At 38.4% G+C, this 19,850-nt stretch overlaps 1 protein-coding gene across 5 annotated transcripts in view; it reads left to right on the top strand.

Annotated features, from left to right (window-relative positions):
- The window catches only part of tiam1b (TIAM Rac1 associated GEF 1b), an 87,412-nt gene that overhangs the window by 40,132 nt on the left and 27,430 nt on the right, over window positions 1-19,850 (top strand). For 4 of the 5 annotated variants that reach the window (XM_079886683.1, XM_079886685.1, XM_079886684.1 and 1 more), the window contains exons 4-15: window positions 2,495-2,704; window positions 4,149-4,422; window positions 5,552-5,724; window positions 6,795-7,019; window positions 8,764-8,949; window positions 12,715-12,861; window positions 14,261-14,335; window positions 15,968-16,138; window positions 16,507-16,611; window positions 17,117-17,198; window positions 18,114-18,200; window positions 19,820-19,850. The exon at window positions 19,820-19,850 is cut by the window's right edge and continues 182 nt beyond it. In XM_079886683.1, the coding sequence (XP_079742809.1) occupies window positions 2,495-2,704; window positions 4,149-4,422; window positions 5,552-5,724; window positions 6,795-7,019; window positions 8,764-8,949; window positions 12,715-12,861; window positions 14,261-14,335; window positions 15,968-16,138; window positions 16,507-16,611; window positions 17,117-17,198; window positions 18,114-18,200; window positions 19,820-19,850 (1,766 nt within the window). Of the gene's footprint in view, window positions 1-2,494; window positions 2,705-4,148; window positions 4,423-5,551; window positions 5,725-6,794; window positions 7,020-8,562; window positions 8,651-8,763; window positions 8,950-12,714; window positions 12,862-14,260; window positions 14,336-15,967; window positions 16,139-16,506; window positions 16,612-17,116; window positions 17,199-18,113; window positions 18,201-19,819 lie in introns of those variants that run through there. The other variant, XM_079886687.1, reaches the window with a different exon arrangement.

Raw genomic sequence — 19,850 nt, 5'->3', positions numbered from 1 at the left:
AGACTTCAAGTCTTTTAAATAAATGATTCTCTCTTCTCTCTTCTTTTGGTATAGAATAAAATACCAGTTCAGGGTTCCTCTTTCGGCTGCAACTGCACAACATATTGCAGGCATTACTGAGACCGCCGCGGTCACAAAGATGGCGGCGCAAAGCTACAGTGACGTCATGTGAATCGAATGAATTGCAAACCTTGAGAAAACATTTGCGTTTAGTTTCGGCAAGACAGCATGTTTTATTTTCATAACTTGTAACTTGATGTACTAAAATAACTATATAGACCTATTTAAAAAAAATGAATAAAAATAACACACAACAAAATTACTAAAACTTTAACTAAAATAAATATAAAAATAGAAACTAATTAAAATGTTATCTCTAAAAAAAATTTAAATAAAAATACAATTATATTTTTGTAATTATTTAGATTGTATTATGTATAATTATTAAACTTATAAATACCATTATATTTTCATAATTCGTTTTTTTTATGTAAAATATTATATTTTTATAATGTATGGGTACTTTTATTTTATTTTATCTATATAAAATATAAATACCATTATATGTTTTTTATATTCTATCTAATAAACATACGTAATATAAATTCCATTATATTTTTGTCACTTTACACAAACATTTGATTGTGATACTCAAAAGATGTAATTATGTATGCAATATTGTCCTGTTCAGTCTAGTTCACTAAGTGAAAACAATCAAAAACAGAAACTGGAAAAGGTTTCAGATGTTAGTAAAGTGAAGTGTAGTTAAGTACTTTTGAAACGGTTGCTTCCTTGTAGTTAAATTATATCTAGCTTCTCCAAAACTAATGTAAAGATGTGTTCTGTTCACACTGACAGCAGTTAAATCAATTGACATCTCTACTGTTTGTTGCTATTTTCTATGTGATCACATGAGCCCCACTATCTGTTCTCCTATTGGTCGCCACCGCATCATGTTAGACATTTACATAAAGTTGAACTCTGTACAACTTTGAGGATACTTATGTTGTTTCAAATGAGCAAATCTCATTGAACATGAATGGCTTTGTTTGAATGATTAGGGTCATTCAGTGACTGTGAGTGTAATGTTGTGCTAGTGTAGGTGTACAGTAGGGAATTTCACTCTTGCCATGAATGTTTGCTGCGGTTAATCCCCCAGAATCCATCAGAATCTCCTCATGTAGAGAGACTGTACTTATGAATGACTCATTTGTGTGTGAGTTCACACAAACACCACTATTGTTTCACATCACACAGTGTTATGATTTCACTTGAAGCTCATAGATAAAATATGTTTATAAAAAACAAACAATTATATAAAAAAAGATGTTTTATATTTTTTAAAAGATATATATATATATAAAAAAACAAAAAACTAATACAAATATAATGTGATTTATATTTTAAATTTTTATAGATGTAAAAAAAAACTAATAATTATAAAAAATATAGCAGTATTTATATTTATTTTTTTGTATAGATAAAATAAAAAATTACTATAAAGATGATAATATTTTGAATTTAAACATTTATCAATGTGTTTATTTTCTATATTTTTTTAAACATAAAAAAATCCATAAAATGTTACAAATTTTATTGTATTCATATTTTATAAATGTATAGATAAAAAAAAAAAAAATGCCATTACGTTACCATGGGTATTTGGACATCATTTTAAAGGACATTTTATTTGTTTTGTTTTTTGCAATACCTTGTAAATACCATGATATATCTAAAAGTACCATGGTATTAACATCACTTTACCATAGTACCACCACAGTACATTCCTATAGACGCTCTAACTGTCAATCGCTGCAATGTGTGTTGACAGTCGTAGTGCATTGTGGGTAGTGGACTGTCACAGTGTCCATATGCTGGTGGTTGTTTTTTCCTGATGATCCAGATCCTGGAGTCAGACTTCTGTGAGAACAGCTCGCTTCGTTTGTCATGCTAATGAGCTGTAATTGACAAAGGAACGTGACTGAGAGAAAGAGAATGAGAAGGAAAGCTAGAGAGAATTTATTTTGGGCTATATTTCTTGCACATAAACAGTATGCGTGTGCATACATATATACATACTCGAGCTTTTCAGTGACATGTAGGCATTTGCTACAGCAACAAAGAAAAAATATAAAACCAGGAAATCCCTGTGACTCTCCCTCCCTGTGAGGCACCATCGGTGAAGATGAATGGCATGCCGGGCCACACAGTCCAGTCATGTGACTCCCACTAGATGCCGGGTCTGGTGGCTAATATCCCATCATTCCCCAGCATTAGTACAGAGTGGTATTGTACAGTCAACTGTACAGCACTATAAGTTGCCAAACGCGGTTCAGACAACGCTGTGGTCTCTCTTCACCATCTCTAACATGTTCACTTCAGCATGTCCACCACTTCTGATGGCCAACAGGTAGGAGGAATGAAGATGTGTTGGAGAAGAGCCACGAGGGTTTCTGAAAACACATGTATCTCTTCTTTTCCCGTGTGTATTCAGGATGTCACGGCGGGAGACGGCAGTGATTATGAGGACAGTGGTATCGACGGGCTGACGGGGGACAGCGAGGCGTCTCAGCATCAGGCTCGCCGCTATAAGACCATGTCCGCGTCGTTCTCCGTCTACTCCACGTCAGCAGGGGGCGCCTTCGCCGGGAGCGACAGCGGGAGCAGCAGCGGGGCCGGAGCGGGACCCTCAGATGGCACACAGGTGGACAATATGAGATGTTTCTTCAGTTCTTCTTTTATACTAATGTTCCATCCAACCATCAGTAAAAACTAGGGGTGTCACAATATATCGCAATACAAAAATGCAACAATATGTATCGTGGATGGTGACAATATGTATTGTGTCTACAGTAGTTCACCCAAAATAAAAATTAAGGTGTGAGAAAAAAAAACAAGTTTACTGAGTTTTAGTGTCAGTACTACATTAAACCACTATATATAATGTTGAATAGAATGTATAATAATCCAATGGGGGAATATTTGTGGGTCCTGATAGTGCTAAATGTCTGATGTTACCAGTAAAAAGTGGCCTTCATTATTTTAAATATATCTAGTCAGTGACTATTCAAGCATATTTGTCTAAAATAATTCAGTATTTTCAGTTTCAGAATCATGAATATTGTTATTCTGGTGTCTCTATTGTCCTGTGCATTGGGTTTCCTGCACCAAGTCCAAGACTATTCATTTACACACACAATGTAAATTCCAAATTTATCATTTTAATCAACAGTTAATTTTTTGTTAACCTTTTATCATATGTCTTGGAGTATCGCAATAATATTGTATCGTGAGTTCAATATAGTGATATGTATCGAATCGTGACATGAGGGTATCGTTACACCCCTAGTAAAAACACTTTAACATCAGATAGTTGCAACGTCAGTGCATGCAGCTGGCCATGAACAAACATCCTGGCAACTAAGTATTGGCAATTCAAATTAGATATATATAAATAAAAACGTGCGAAAGGAGCGTTTGCAAAATATGCTGTATTTTTGTTAATTCCACTGGGTGCCAGTAGTGTTGCAGAAACTACATACTTCACCTTCAATTTATTTATTTATAACGTTTCAGAGGTGTCTAACGCTATTATATTTCATTGCAATATAATGAAGAGTTGTGACGTGATATTCACCATGGCCACAACTGCAGTAGGCAAATAATTAATGCTCATTAAGATATATCAAGTAAAAAAACTTTAAATGACTGTATTATTTATTTAGATATATATAAATAAATAATAATTTACAAATACATTTTCTATGTACATTCCAGAAAAAAAAAGATTTTTGGTGTTTGGTGCCTCTGAAACATCTTGGCATCTATTCATGTATATATATATAATGAAAATAAAAAAAGGGTAAATAAATATTAATAATACACCAAGATGTTTCAGAGAGGCGCCAAATGCTTTTACATTTTAATGAAATATTAGGAAAACAGTTTTAAAATGATAAATGGTACATTATGTACAGTAAGAGATCCGAGACTTTAATTAAGAATGTAAATAGGGCACATTTTTATGACCAAAAGCACTTTATTTCCATGAGACCTGAGGTAGACAAGTGAATCGTATGTTATTTGTGGTGCAGTTCAGCATCTGTACATTGCTAACAGTCGTGCTGGACCTGTGTGTGTGTGATCAGGGAGTCTATGAGAACTTCCGTCAGGAGCTGGAGCAGAACGTGAGTCCGGCCGAGCTTCCCGAGGAGAGAAGCTCAGCGTTCAGTGATGAGCAGAGCAGCGTGACTCTGAGCTCCGCCTACCACACCGACCCGCTGCTGAACGTGGCCGCCGTGCAGGGGACGGTGCGCAAAGCCGGACGCCTCGCCGTCAAAAACTTCCTAGTGCATAAAAAGAACAAGAAGGTGGAGCTCGCCCCTCGCCGCAAGTGGAAGAGCTACTGGGTGTCCCTCAAAGGTGTGTGTGTGTGTGTGTGTTTCTGAAAGATGTGAGCGGTTACCTGACTCCACAAACAGGTTTTACAACTTCCCGTGAAAGCGTTTGAAAGAGAAGGGGACGATTATGTTTGTTGTGTTTTGTTGTGTTATATGGGAAGGTCCAGAAAAAGATCTGCAGAATTAAAACGCCTATCATTCACTAGTCACCACTGACACACGTTTATTACATATTCTGGCTAATTTGATGTTTTCAGCCACTAATAGGAGTAAAAATATATAATATTGTGAAATATTTGTACAATTTAAAATGAAAAATTTAATATATCAGAATTTTCAACATCATTACTCCAGCCTTTAGTGTCTCATGATCCTTCAGAAATGAGTATAATATGCTGATTTGCTGCATATTATAATTTTTTTAAGGCCGTCATGAATGAAATTGAAGTTGCAGTAGTCCTTTTGTTCCCTATTGTGATGTATATCCGAGGTATAAACGTATAAACGGCTTCTTGAACAAGAATAAATATAGGGCGGGACTTGATTTTGTCCATGGAGAATTGATTGGATGGTTGTGGTTTGCTGTCGGTCAATCTCATGTGAGTGTCAGGATGTCCCGCCCTCACGCCAGTAAACACATCATCAGAGAAGAGAAGAGAATTTTGATTAAAGATTACGAGGAGGGCATAAAAATTACAAAAATAATGATGTGCAGGGATAAAACATTTTATAATAATAAATACTGCAATATTGCATAAAAAAAAAACAAGAATTGTCAATCATTTTGATTTCATGGTAACTTTAATTGGTCTTAGGTTAATTTGCTTCCCCCCCAGAAAAAAAAATCTTACTGACCTCAACTGGACCCTGAATGATGTAATTGATACAGTGTGAAAACAGAACAAAATCAAAGCTAAAACAATCCAATTAGTGTGTGTACATTATATTGGATTTTATTTAAAAAAAGCAGCGCTGCATTTCTTATTTTGGCCACTGGAGAGCAGAGTTCAATCAATAAAGCCATAAAACTCCAATCTATTGGATATCCTGCTCCCGTTCCCCTGGAAACAGTGACTGAGTCTGTAGTGTTAATTGAACCCACATTAACTCTTGTATGATGCTTGAGTGATTGTTTTAATTTGTCCTCCCAGGATGCACCCTGTTTTTCTACGAGACAGACGGGCGATCGGGCATCGATCACAACAGCATCCCTAAACATGCCGTGTGGGCCGAGAACAGCATCGTCCAGGCCGTCCCAGAACACCCCAAAAAAGATTTTGTCTTCTGCCTGAGTAACTCGCTCGGAGACTCCTTCCTTTTTCAGGTAACTGTGGAAAACCCCTTTCCAGATGCTAATACTGAACTGAGAGATTCATATTTAAATATTTGATTCACTATTATGTTCAGAATGGAAAAGTAACATACTTACTGCATACTACACCATATACTACTTTTTAGTTGCCTAATAAACAATGTTTATTGTTGACTCTTTACAAATGTGTTCCTCTTTCGAAGTCGATTTGGATACAAGCGTCTGCTAAATGCATCTAAATGTCATTTTTTACAGTGTGCATTATGTCAAAATAAACAGTAGTACGCTACTTGTCAAGCCCTAACAAATCATGTGGCTCATTTAATCATTAATACTAAAAAATGTATTTCAAAGTCAAAACCCTCAGCTATTAGCTACTTATTAGGGGTGTAACAATATATCGTGTCACAATATATCACAAAAATGCAACAATATGTATCGTGGATAGTTACAATATGTATTGTGTATACAGTAGTTCACCCAAAATGAAAATTACTGTGCATGAAAAAAATCAAGTTTACTGAGTTTTAGTGTCAGTACTACATTAAACTACTATATATATGTTGAAAAAAGTGGCCTTCATTATTTTAAATATATCTAGTCAGTGAAAGAGTGCATATTCATCTAAAATCATTTTGTATTTTCAGCTTCAGAATCATGAATATTGTTATTCTGGTGTGTCTCTACTGTCCTGTGCATTGGGTTTCCAGCATCAAGTCCAAGCCTATTCATTTACACACACAATGCAACACCAAATTTATAATTTTAAACAATAGTAATTTTTTTGTTAAACATTTATCATATGTCTTGGAGTATCGCAATAAAATCGTATCGTGATATGTATCGAATCGTGACATGAGGGTATCATTACACCCTTACTACTTATAAATGTATTACTCTGAGAATGGAAAGTCAAGTTGAATGCATTGCATTGTGGGATGCTGGGGTTGGAATACCAGCTATTCCTTGCATACAGAGAATTTGCCCACCGTGCACCAAATTCATACTACATACCGCAAGAAATAGTGAGAGTAGTATGTTAAGATGCTATTTAACCTTTGACCCTTCACCTCTTTCTGTAGACCTGCAGCCAGACAGAGCTTGAAAACTGGATCACGGCCATCCACTCAGCCTGTGCCGCGGCCTTCGCCCGCCAGCATCACCGCGAAGACACGGTGCGTCTGCTGCGCGCGGAGATACGGAAGCTGGAGCAGAAGATCGACATGGATGAGAAGATGAAGAAGATGGGAGATATGCAGCTCTCTGCTGTCACCGACTCCAAGAAGAGGAAGACCATTCTGGAGCAGGTTATTGATTGGTTATTTACAACGTTTGGGTCCAAATTTACATACAATACAACACATTCAGAGTCAGATCATCCACTGAAAGTGAAATACAGCACCAAGCAGCAAAACCATGACCAATCAGAACATATTTGATGTTTAGGTGCACTCAGTAAGCACTCAGTACGCACTCAGAATTAAATCATTAATATATATATTTATATATGGATTTGTGCGCACATCGTGATTAAAATGTAAACAAATGACAGACAAAACGTCTTGACGTTCAAAATTGTTGTTGCTTTCATCTGGTTAAGACAAAACGTGTCAGTTTTACATAGCTGTCGAATAGTCTCTGTCTGTTCTGTTTTGTTTCCCGTAATTATTGTATCAGTATCTCGGTGTCTGCTCACTCTGCTGTATTATATGCAGATTTTCATCACTGTAATTTTGATGCTGTCAGGTCACTATAGGGGCTTTCGCACTGGAGGAAGCTTTTCATAGTTCCTAGAACTATTGGCGAAAGTTCCCGGATTTTGGCGTGTTCGCACCGCAGGAACTAGGAACTATTTTAGTTCTATGAACTCTTTTAGAGGAACTAATTTCACTCCTACTTCAGAGTCGGGTCTAAATCAGCACTATAGGAACTACCAGTGACGTTAGTGTTCGCTGATTGGCTGAACGCACGCGAAACACCAGCACCCGCCATTTTTAGAAACACACAGATTATAACTCCAGAAATGAACTCTACGAACATGAAAAACAGTGATAGATGAACCTTAACCTTTACGCTAAGGAGAAAATCCAACGCAACTTTGAGGGGACAAAGCAAAACATGATTATGCATTTCATTCAGTTAGCAACACTGGACATCAATCACATGGCATATGCTAATACATTTTCATATACTGTCTACTTTCTATGTCAGTTCTATCTTATAAAGTGTAAGACAGATCGTAAACTAATGAACACGGAGAATGCGAGCAATGTGCGCTCAGGCTCTGGCGTTCTCAGCGCCGTCAAAATAAAAGTCCTAACAACAAGCGCGGCTTACGTCACTTCATAGTTCCTACTGGCGGTGCGAATGCAACCAGGAAAACGTTCCTATGGGAACCATTAGTTCTCGGGGAACCACCCTGGTGGCTAGTTCCTCGAACTATCCGGTGCGAAAGCTCCTAATGTTGACAGAACAATAATAATTCCATGCACACACTTGCTGCAAAAGTTCAAGTTCTCCTCGTTGGATGTTTACTCAAGAAACGGAGATCAGAATGGCCCACGGCCCATCAGGAGGAGGGTTAGCGAGTGCCTGTGCATTTGTGTTTGTGTGGGTATTAAATTTTGGCAGCAGTGTTGGGTTACGCATTGTGCCCTTGTGAATGGCAGCAGGGTTGAGTTCCTGCGGAGTCCCAGACCTCGCTGCCAGTGGAATGTGTGGCGCTGTTGTTTGCTACTTTGTGAGTTGCCTGGACCACTACCCCCTCCGCCGTCTTCAAAAAAACATCCATCCCAGAGTGGCTGGGAGGAGACGGCGTGGTGTATAAACACACTCCACTGCCCTTGAAACACCATTTTATTAGACGACTAGATCCAACCAGAGCGAACACAAGGCACGGAAACTTCTAGATATCTAGAGATGCTCCTTTAGGCTAAATGTAATGTTTTGATCTTGTTTTTTGGACATCTTTGAGAGAATGAAATGATCATTTTGACACCTCTCACATGCCTACATTTCTAACCAATAACTTTTTCTCTCTTTTCCTCACAGATTTTCCTGTGGGAGCAGAATTTAGAGCAGTTCCACATGGATCTGTTTCGGTTTCGCTGTTACCTGTCCAGCCTGCAGGGCGGCGAGCTTCCCAACCCCAAACGCCTGCTGGCCTTCGCCTCCCGACCCACCAAACTGGCCATGGGCCGACTGGGCATCTTTTCGGTCTCCTCCTTCCATGCGCTGGTGATTATCCCTCAATTTATTCCACAATTGTTTTTTATTTTTTGCATAGTTGTTATGTTGCTATACATATATATATATATATATATATATATATATATATATATATATATATAGTTGATTTTAAGTGTGTATATATTTTTTTGTATATTTATACCATAATGCCATTATACCATAACCATAAATTATTTTTATATTATATTGTACATTAAAATATAATAGAACAATTATTTTTAATATATAGTGAAAAGTGCATTTTTATGTGAGTTGAGCAAAAGAAACAAAAGTTATGCAACCATTGTTGTCAGAATTTAGTAAAAAACAATATTGTTGTTAATAGTTTTAAATAGTTTTAGAGATTTCAGTCTTTCTCCTTTCAAGCTGACATAAAAAAAAACAGGCCTGGTGGCGTAAAGAGACTTACTTCGGCTGATATGTTTTTACATGTTTGGGGCCAGATTTACTAAATTAGCGTGAGAGCGCAATCTCATAAAAGAGCCGATGCGAGGAAAGTTCTGCGCGTGATCTACTGACGACAGCCGGATCATTTCCATTATAACCAACACAATCTACCAAGAGCAGCGCAAATTAGCGTCTGCTTTAAGACATGCTATTTCAAGTGCCATATAATGGCGCTAATACCAGTAAATTGACTAGCGCAAACCTTAGTCAATCACCTTGCATGATTAATTTAAATACTCTCTCCTCCCATAGATTTGAAAAACTCCTACAAATGCAAAAATAATCCTGTCCGGGCCTTTTCAGCGCTAATTTTTCACTGCGTGTCTTTAGTAAATTCTGACCGTAGTTTTTTTTAACGGCAAAAGAGGGTTTGCGCTGGTGCAAGCTGTTAGTAAATCTGTCCCATAGTATCTAACGTATTTCAAGAAGTTGCATTGCTTAGAAACCAACATCAAGAGCATGTGTATTGCTCTATTTTTACCCAGAATGTATGTATTAACCTGGTTCCCTCTCTCCCGTCAGTGTTGGTGTACGTGGGTAATGGATTTTGGCATAAAAAGAAACAGTAGTTGAAAGGTTGGTCGGTGTATTTGCAGTTGGATGTGGGCCACGGCTCCGGCTAATCAATACCATCCATCCTCAGATTCGCCTCCAGCTCTGGCGTTCTTTGTTGGAGCTGGAGGACGCTGGGATACAGGGAGATTTTATTTTTGTCCTTGCATCTTGGATGAATTTTTTGGGTGGAGGGGGTGGGGATGTTCTTCAGTATTCACATTTTGAGAGGATGGAGAGAGAGGATAAGTGTTGAGTCCAAATGAAGTGCTGTTGGCCCTTGTGCTGTTTTTCTCGAATAATAGCTTGGTTCAGAGCAGTTGAGAGGGTTTTTGATGCAGCCGGAGTGCTTTTCTCCATCAGGAGACCCAGAAATGCCACAGCGCGTTCAACACAACGAGCGTGTATAATTTTTGAATGACACTTAAAAGAACTCGCCTAACACTTCACTAACCTTTAAAATTCACCCGGACCCCAGTGACCACAGGAAGCGAGGCATTTTTGTGTGTTCGTCGCTTATTGTTGAATGAATATTTGTGGTAATTTATTTCTAAATGTGACGTCCCACTGGCAGACTCAATTTTGGTCGGGAAAGTCTCATCAGTCTACTGAAAAATCTCACCGAAAATTATCATAGACTGAATGCAAATTATGGGGAAATCTTACTCTAAAAATTGTGTAATGGTTATTTTTCTTTTCAAGACTGTTTGCATTCATCAAATGGACACTGTTGTGCTGCTGCTTTCTTGTTTGATCAGTCATTTTAATGCAGGAGAGCTCCAGAAAACACATTGACGCAGTCAACATTAATAACGATCAACTTCTGTGAGCTTTGTGTTTGCTGAGGGAAAAGTCTCAAACAGATTCGAGCAGGGTTGTTTCCCAAAAGCATCGTAAGCCTAAGTAGATCAATTTAGCTCACGCTGCTTTTGAGAAATGCAGCCAAGGACAGTTTTCCTGCTAATAATCAGGAAAAGCAGCTGTATTTTGGAATGTGGTAGCTAGTCATTAGCTGGTGCAAGCTTGTAAACCATCTTAAACCGACAACAAACCAGCTACCAGCTGGTCATAGCAGCTTTAGGTGGTCAAACTGAATTTTGGAACATTGAGACCAGCTTGTACCTCTAACGACTAGTTTAGACCAGATCTAAACCAGTTTAGACCAGCAAATGACCAATTTAAACCAACTCATAACCAGTTTAGACCAGCTAATGGCCTGTTTAGTCTAGCTGATGACTAACTTGCTCCGCTAATGACTGGTTTAGACCAGCTAATGACCAGTATAGAACGTCATGATCACTTTAGACCATTGACCAGTTTAGTCTAGCTAGCAACCCTCTTGCTCTGCTGATAACTAGTTTAGACCAGCTAATGACCAGTTTAGATTGGCTAATCACCAGTTTGACTGCTAATGGCTAGTTTAGACCAGATAATGAACGGTTTAGACCAGTTAATAACCAGTTTAGACTAGCAAATTAATTATTTAGACCAGCTAATTATCAGTTTAGACCAGCTAATGACCCGTTTAGACCAGCTAATTACCCATTTAGACCAGCTAATGATCAGTTTAGACCAGCTCAAGACCAGTGCTGCGTTCCAGTCCACTTTTAGACACGCACTTGCGAACTTCCCTAAGCACTTCCCCTCGGGGGAATCCCTGCCGCCATTTTGAAGTGCGTTCCACTTCGTGAAGTGGACGAGGGAAGTTTATATGGACAGACCCTCGTTCCCTCGATTTTGACCGAGGGAGCGAGTCTGCTTCAAATGTACACTTCAGGCACCTATATGTCCCACAATGCAACACGATTGTGACGTCACCGCATATCTCGTCTAATCACCACCACACAGACAACTCTATGATATATTAATTATAATTTTTTTTTATTTAAAACAACCCAAACACACCTATAAACATTTGGATGCTGCATTAAACAAATTCTTAAAGGGAAAAAAAATGTAAATAATAAATCAACTCCACAGCTGATTCCAAGTGATCAAGGGCTTAGGACGTTCCAGTTCAGACCATTGCAGTTTCCGCCAGTAGTGGGCACTCGCAATGACGTACATCCGAGTGAACGAGACGAAGGGAAGTTAGCGAGTGAAGGGCATGACAATTTTGGACTGGAACGCAGCACAGATTAGACCAGCTAATGACCAGTTTAGAACAGCTAATGACCAGTTTAGACCAGCTAATTACCAGTTTAGACCAGCTAATGACCAGTTTAGAACAGCACATGACCAGTTTAGACCAGCTAATGACTAGTTTAGACCAGCTAATGACCAGTTTAGAACAGCTAATGACCAGTTTAGACCAGCTAATGACCAGTTTAGACCAGCTAATGACCACTTTAGAACAGCTCATGACCAGTTTAGACCAGCTAATGACCAGTTTAGAACAGCACATGACCAGTTTAGACCAGCTAATGACCAGTTTAGACCAGCTAATGACCAGTTTAGACCAGCTAATGACCAGTTTAGAACAGCACATGACCAGTTTAGACCAGCTCATGACCAGTTTAGACCAGCTAATGACCTGTTTAGAACAGCTAATGAAAAGTTTAGACAACTTATTCCTGAACCACCTTTTGAATGAAGCATATGAACATCAGTGTGACCGAATCATTGAGAACGAGAGTTTTTCAGCAGTTGTGTTCATATCTCAGACTCCTGCTAGGAGCAGTCTAGTCAGTTTGATCGCTGGGACACAGTATGAATGTTGTTCCTGTACCTCATGCAGCTGTTTTGTGTCTGTAGGTGGCGGCTCGCACTGAGAGCGGCGTGAGACGAAGGACACAGGCCATGTCGCGCTCAACCAGCAAACGCAAGAGTCGCTTCTCCTCACTGTGGGGTCTGGACACCCACTCCAAGAGAAAGAGTAAAGGTCATCCCAGCATTAACCAGGTAAACTACACACACACACACATACTTAGCGCTTTCTTCCTGAATGCATGAACATGCATGTGCACAGATTAACCGGCCCTGCTTAAAAACTAAAATGCACATTAATTGACATGCTGGTCCAGACATTCTACATGCAGGTTGGGCTGGTTCACCAACGAATCTTGCACGTTAAGACAAACCAGCATCCCATGCACAGAACATGCATCAAAGAGCCTGTTTACACCTGGTCACTTCATGCGTTTTTACGGATAGCTTATCTTACTTGTTAAAACTCTACACTTGACCACATAAATGTGTCACCACAAAATTCAGTTCACGTCAATAAAAGCAACAGATATGAACTGCATTATATCATCAGCTAATTTCAAGAGAGTGGCATCAGCACTGGTAAGATAATTTAGTCTCACAATTTAGACCAGCTAATGACTTATTTAGACCAGCTAATGACCAATTTTAGACTAGCTAATGATCACTTTAGACTAGTTATGGACAATTTTAGAACAGCTACTGACCTATTTAGACCAGCTCAAGACCCATTTATACCAGTTTAGAACAGCTCAAGACCCATTTAGATCAGCTCAAGACCAATTTAGACCAGCTCAAGACCAATTTAGACCAGCTCAAGACCAATTTAGACCAGCTCATGCTAGTGACTGGTTTAAACAAGCTCATGACCAAATTAGATCTACTCATGACCCATTTATACCAGTTTAGAACAGCTCATGACCCATTTAGACCAGCTAGTGACTAGTTTAGACCAGCTCATGATCAGATTAGACCAACTCCTGACCCATTTATACCAGTTTAGAACAGCTCATGACCCATTTAGACCCGCTAGTGACTAGTTTAGACCAGCTTATGATCAGATTAGACCAACTCATGACCCATTTAGACCAGTTTAGAACAGCTCATGACCCATTTAGACCAGCTAGTGACTGGTTTAGAGCAGTAGCCCTGTCATATCTGCCTATAACACATTCTCACACGTTTATTTTTTACCATTTTGTAAGTAAAATGTACATATGTGTTTTCAACAACCAGATACATTTACACTTGTCCAGTTTCGTCTGGAATGCATCTCAAACTACATCCTGAAGTGGTTTGAGTGACCAGATTTAAATCCGTCTCGAAAACGTTTTGGAAGGCATTTACACCTGGTCTTTTCATGATTTAATAGCTGTCCGATCAGAGGAAATGCGTGAAGTGACCAGGTGTAAACAGGCCCATTAACACAACATATGATGGTCAGCAGCTATACCACTCTTTTTAACAAGGAGATAAAATGCATGCCACATTTTGTTGGTTTATGATGTTACATGTTCCTCCTTGTTGATATATTAGTGGCTGCTTTTAGTTTGGTGGATCTCTGTGCTGAATGTTAAATGTTGTTTTTAAACAGGTTTTTGCAGAAGGAGATGATCCAGTTAAAAGTCCTCTAGAAGGCATGTTTGAGGGTTCTGCTAGCGAGACAACGGTAAGAAACATGCATCCTCCCTCTCTATACTACACTATCTATAAAAGTGGCGAAAACACACAATACTGCATAAGCCCAGTACACCATATCAGAAGTGCCCTGTTTAGAGAGATGCGCTCTGGGACGGATCTCTGGAGTGTGGGCGTATATTCATCCCTGGCGTTGGTGGAGATGTAGGCTTTCGCTCAGCCTGGCGGGGAGGAATGGTAGATAGATGTGCTATAATCCACTGACCTGGGCTGCAGATTAAAGTGCTGATGTTCTGATTCACTTACTCAAACATATGCAGAGAAAGAGAAATGGTGAACTGGTAGTTGAGATGAAAATGCATTGTGATATGTTTAACGGCTGTTTTTAGAATATATACACAAGCGTTCAAAAGTTTTGGGTTGGTGAGATTATTTATTATGTTTTTTAAAAAAGTATCTTTTGCTCACCAAGGCTGCATTTATTTGATCAAAAATACTGTAAAAACATTAATGGCCCTATTGTAACGATCTAAGCGCATGGTCTAAAGCACACGGCGAAAGTTCACTTAGGGCGTGTCCGAATCCACTTTTGCTATTTTAAAGATGGGAAAAATGGTCGGCGCGCCAGGCGCATGGTCTAAAAGAGTTGTCCCTATTCTCTTAATGAATAATGGGTGTGTTTTGGGATTTACGTGCGTTAAACCAATCAGAGCCTCATCTCACATTCCCTTTAAATGCCAGTTGCGCTCGTTATGGCAGATTCGCTATTTACATGACGGAATTTAATAGTGGAAAGACCAAACTCGTCTCCAGAGAGCGCAAACGGGTCTGCTCGTGCGCGAGGTAAAAGTGCGCAAGCAGACCATCTACGGGACAAGCCTGATTTCACCATATCTTTATGTTCACAATAATAATCTTTTACATTGTAATCCTTTTATTTTAAATATTTGGCATGTTTGTGTGATGCTGTGCGTCCCTGTGTGTTTAATAAGCAGAGTGTACGCTCGTTGTGGACCTGCCTATAGGCGCACATTACTAACGCGCTCATTAAATAACAAAAAAATAAATACTGCGCCATTGACTTTAGACCAGGTTTCAGTTGGTCAATGGCGCAGTCTATTTCTGTTGATTTGGTGCTCAAGAAATATTTCTGATTATCAAAGTTGAAAACAGCTTAATATTTTTGGAAACCTTGATACATTTTTTTTTTCTCAGGATTTTTTGATGAATAAAAAGGTCAAGCATTTATTTGAATCTTTTATAGCATAATCATACATTTCTTTGCATTCACTTTTGATCAATTTAATGCATCCTTGAAAAAGATGTTAAAAAATCATGTTTGATATTGCTTCCAGTTCAGTGATCACACTGGAATTTGAATATCAAGTTAAGTGCATTGCATTGTGGAAAATTGCAAAATGCTCTGTATATTTTGGCAAGTGTATACATGTGTGTAAATGTATTTCATGCATAGAAAACATGTGGATACTATGCACAAGATAAAGACTGCAGAAATAATATAGTGGTAGCTCAAAACTATTTGCACACATTGCACCTAAGATACACGATGAGTTATTAGAAATAATGAGATGAGGAAGATCATCATTTCACATGATGAATAGCATCTCGTTCACAGCTGTGGCTTTCATTTATCACACTACAGAAAGACCCCAAGACCCCAGTGAAAGGTCTGCCAAGACCCAGCACGGATCATGACATCTGGTCCAGAGACCACCTCACTCCATCATGGGTGTTGCTGCCAAACGACCAGCCTGTGTTAGCCATCATCCAGCCCGGAGAGTCGGCCCTCGACATGCTGGACACTATCTGCAAGGTGCCGCCAGGAAACATTCTTCCTTCTCTTTTCATGCCAGATTTTTACATTCAGAGAGTCGCTTCAGTCTTCAGGGAATTGAATAGCACTCTGAAGGTCACTGGTGTAGGAAACTCAGATATTCCTCAAAGCGTCCCTCTGAGGGTTTTTAAAGACGTGTGTGTGTGCACGACGTTAAAAGCATTTCATTCGCTCTCCTCTTGCTATTAAGCTGCGTGAAAACATGCTGTATCCTGTCTGATATGAGCATTTGGACATTTTTAGCGTGTGATTCCTGTCCATCTGGCCCACTAAGAAGAAGATACAGCCCAGTAACATGCCATCCATTAAATGTGCGTCTCCTTTTATCTCTCTCCGTCTCTCTCCAGGCTCACCAACTGGACGCCACTAAACACTACGTGCGGCTTAAGTTCCTCATTGAGAACCAAGTGCAGTTCTACATCCCCAAACCGGAGGAGGATATTTATGATCTGGTAGGTTTGGAGTTAAACTCGCTTTCTTACCCGCGCTGGTTAGATGCTCTTTCATTACTTTCATCCTGCTGGGACATCACACTTCATCCAAACACGCTTTTTCTTCCACTCTCCTTCTCGGTCTAATAGCAAAACCTGTCTTTTTATCTGTGGAACACAAAAGGAGATGTTTTGCTTGATCCCATTTCCCATCATCACCTCTCCTTTTGACCTAAAAAAACGACTATGTCTGCTATGGAATTACTTTATGCTTTTAAAGCTTCATCCTTCTGCCCTGCATTCGTCATCCGTTAGCTTCTGTTCAGCGTCCTCATTTATTATGTTTTGAGTGTCCAGGTCAGATGCAATCGATCAAACAGGAACAGAGAGTTCTTTGCCTGTGAAATGTGATCTGTATTCTGTCACTCTCGGCCTTTCAAACCCTCCCTTGTGTGATGTTTATGCTCTTCGAATGTGGGATATCAAAGTTCTGTTCGGTGGGATGTTAATGTGCTCTTCTTTACAGCTGTATAAGGAAATCGAGCTGTGCTGTAAGATCCGGAAGGTGATCCAGTTTGATCGGGATGAATCCTGCATGATCGGCTACGGTGAGAGCCAGAAATGTGTTATTATTTTCATGCAATCATGTCTGTTATACAACCTACCTATTTATACTGGGGATTTTAAAATGGTAACTGGAAATGACGGGTGTTCTCAGACCTTTTATGTTTATTAAATGTTTACATGTTATGAAATGAACAGTAGTTTTGAAAAATCAGCTTAATGAACACTGTTTTATCTTGCTTATAGTCGCCTCATGCTGGACGACTAATGAGATCACATGATCATCCAAATCCTGTTAGTCTAATCTCTGTAACCTGCATGTTTTTAGACAGTTTAGTTCACAGATTGAGAATACACTAAATATAATTTCTGAAAACTTTTACGTGATTTTACATCCACACCACTTAGCAGTGTTATTTAAGTATTCATTTTATACTATTATAGTATTTATTAATATTTTGAATTAGCTTTTATTTTTCTATTTTCAATTTTAATTTTAGTTTAAAGTTTTAGTTATTTTGTTATGTGCTTTTGTCATTTTTACTAGTTTTTGATATTTCTATTTAGCTTTAATTTATTTGATTTCGTTTTAGTAGTACTTCAACTTCAACTCATTTAGTTATCAGGGCAAATGTTGACTTTTTTTTAAGCTGATTATTATTATTTTTTTTTATTTTTTTTTTTATTATTATTATTTTTTTTTTATTTGTTTAATTTTTAATTATTTTTTATCAATTTCAAAAAGCGATTTTTAATAGTTTTAGTTTAGTGCAATAACTTATTTTATGTTCCATGGTAGAACCGAGAATTCAGATGTAAATTTTCACAGTAAATGATGTGAAAGGGTGAACAGACCTTTTAAATTTGACCTTGTAACTGAAAGGTCGCAGGTTCAAATGCTTCGAAGGCTGATTCGTGATTGTCCTTGATTATGACGTCTATCACTCCATCTCTCGCAGGTTTTTCTATCTCTGTGGTGGAGGAGGACAGCGTGCAGCAGCTCTACATTACTGACGTGAGAGCTGGAGGATTAGCGTTCGCCAAAGGTTCATTAGCTTCTTTCACCTCCTAATTACGTTCTCTTTCTCTTTTCACCCCTGTCTCTTGGTTTGTTCTTTTCTTTTTCTTTCACACACACGCACACACCACCTCTCTCTCTGTCTGATCAGCTACTTCTTAGGAATCAAGCTGTACGTAATTACTGTGATATCTGTGCTGTGCTCCTGGTGTTATGTAACATGTTGTCAGCTCTATGGGGTTTCTGAGAGCCAAAGACTGCAGATTCATCCTCAGCCCTTCTAAACTCTGAATAATGACAAAAGATAGAAGCAATCAGAGAGACGATTAAAGCCGGATTCACTGATGTGCCAAACTTGTAGCTCACCTGCACGAAGAATTCAATGCATTAAAAGGAAACATATCATGCAAAACTGGCTTTTCCATGCTCAGTTTGAAATTGCAGATTGTATAGAGCATTTACAAAAGGAGCTTTGCAAAGAGAAACTTTAAAGGGACAGTAGCAAAAATAGTCCATTTCATTCTAAAATCAAGGTTTTGAGTGCTCTACATAAAGAAAAACCATTCACATTTACAATATTAAATGAATTATACTGTAGGTATAAAATACCTACGTACTCACTTTACTAATGTTATATGTTGACTTCAGGGAAAAATATTGAATATGGCCCCTTTAAATGTTCATCAAAGCAGGCTTATGGACATCCAGACAGTGTCAACATGCTGAATAAGAGCCTGGTCTCTCTGAGTGATGTCTGGGTGATCAGTGTGGCAGGATCAGGTTCGACTGGCTTATTGCTGACATTTCACATCGCCAGAGAACTGGGTCAAACCCGCAAGCTGAAGGGAAGAGGAGAGGCAAATGGAAAGCTCTTTTTGTATTGCATCTATTTATTTTGATGCTGGTCTTCACATCAGTGAGGACAAGGACATGTTATATTACTTGTGTGACATATTTCAATGTTAAACAGTATATTTAAGGAGAACAAATGTTGATTTCATAATGTTGGCGATTGATTGGATTGTAAAAACCTGGAGTTGTAGTCATTTTAGTACTTATTTTATTTCACTTCAGTTTCAGACGATAATTTTAGTATTGGCCCATTTTTATTAATTATTTTATTAATCTAAGATTTATATTTAATTGTATTTCAATTAATGAAATTGGTTTTAGTTAACAATAACAACACTTGAGTCAGATGATTGTATTTTTGCAGTTTTTGTATTTAATTATATTTTTAATGGATCCAGAAGGAGAAATGTCGAGCAATAAAAAAACGCCCTTTTTTTTCTTCTTTTGAATAACATGCATTTATGAATCGTGCGCAACAAGATAACATAGTGTCTTAAGAAATTAATGACATACATTTTTGATGTCATTGTGTCTTTAGGATTTAAACTGTTTAAGTTTTTGCTTCACAGTTCTCTATGTCCTTGGTTAAACTTTAATTCCTCTTTAGCTTTTCATTTTATTGCTTCACAGTTCTCTATGTCCTTGGTTAAACTTCTTTAGTTCCTCTTTAGCTTTTCATTTTATTTACTGTGTACAAGCAGTTCATAAAGCATTTCATCCACTTTGCATATCTCAAGAAACATCTATGATTGCAATAACTACTCCTGAAATATGACCGTATTGAAATGATTGCAGGTCTGAACGCAGGAGACGAGATTCTCCAGCT

Source organism: Squalius cephalus (genome assembly GCF_949319135.1).
Source record: "Squalius cephalus genome assembly, chromosome: 11".
In the NCBI taxonomy this organism is placed as follows: domain Eukaryota; kingdom Metazoa; phylum Chordata; class Actinopteri; order Cypriniformes; family Leuciscidae; genus Squalius; species Squalius cephalus.
The sequence above is the reverse complement of the archived record's forward strand: the minus strand, read 5'-3'. Positions and strand labels throughout refer to the sequence as shown.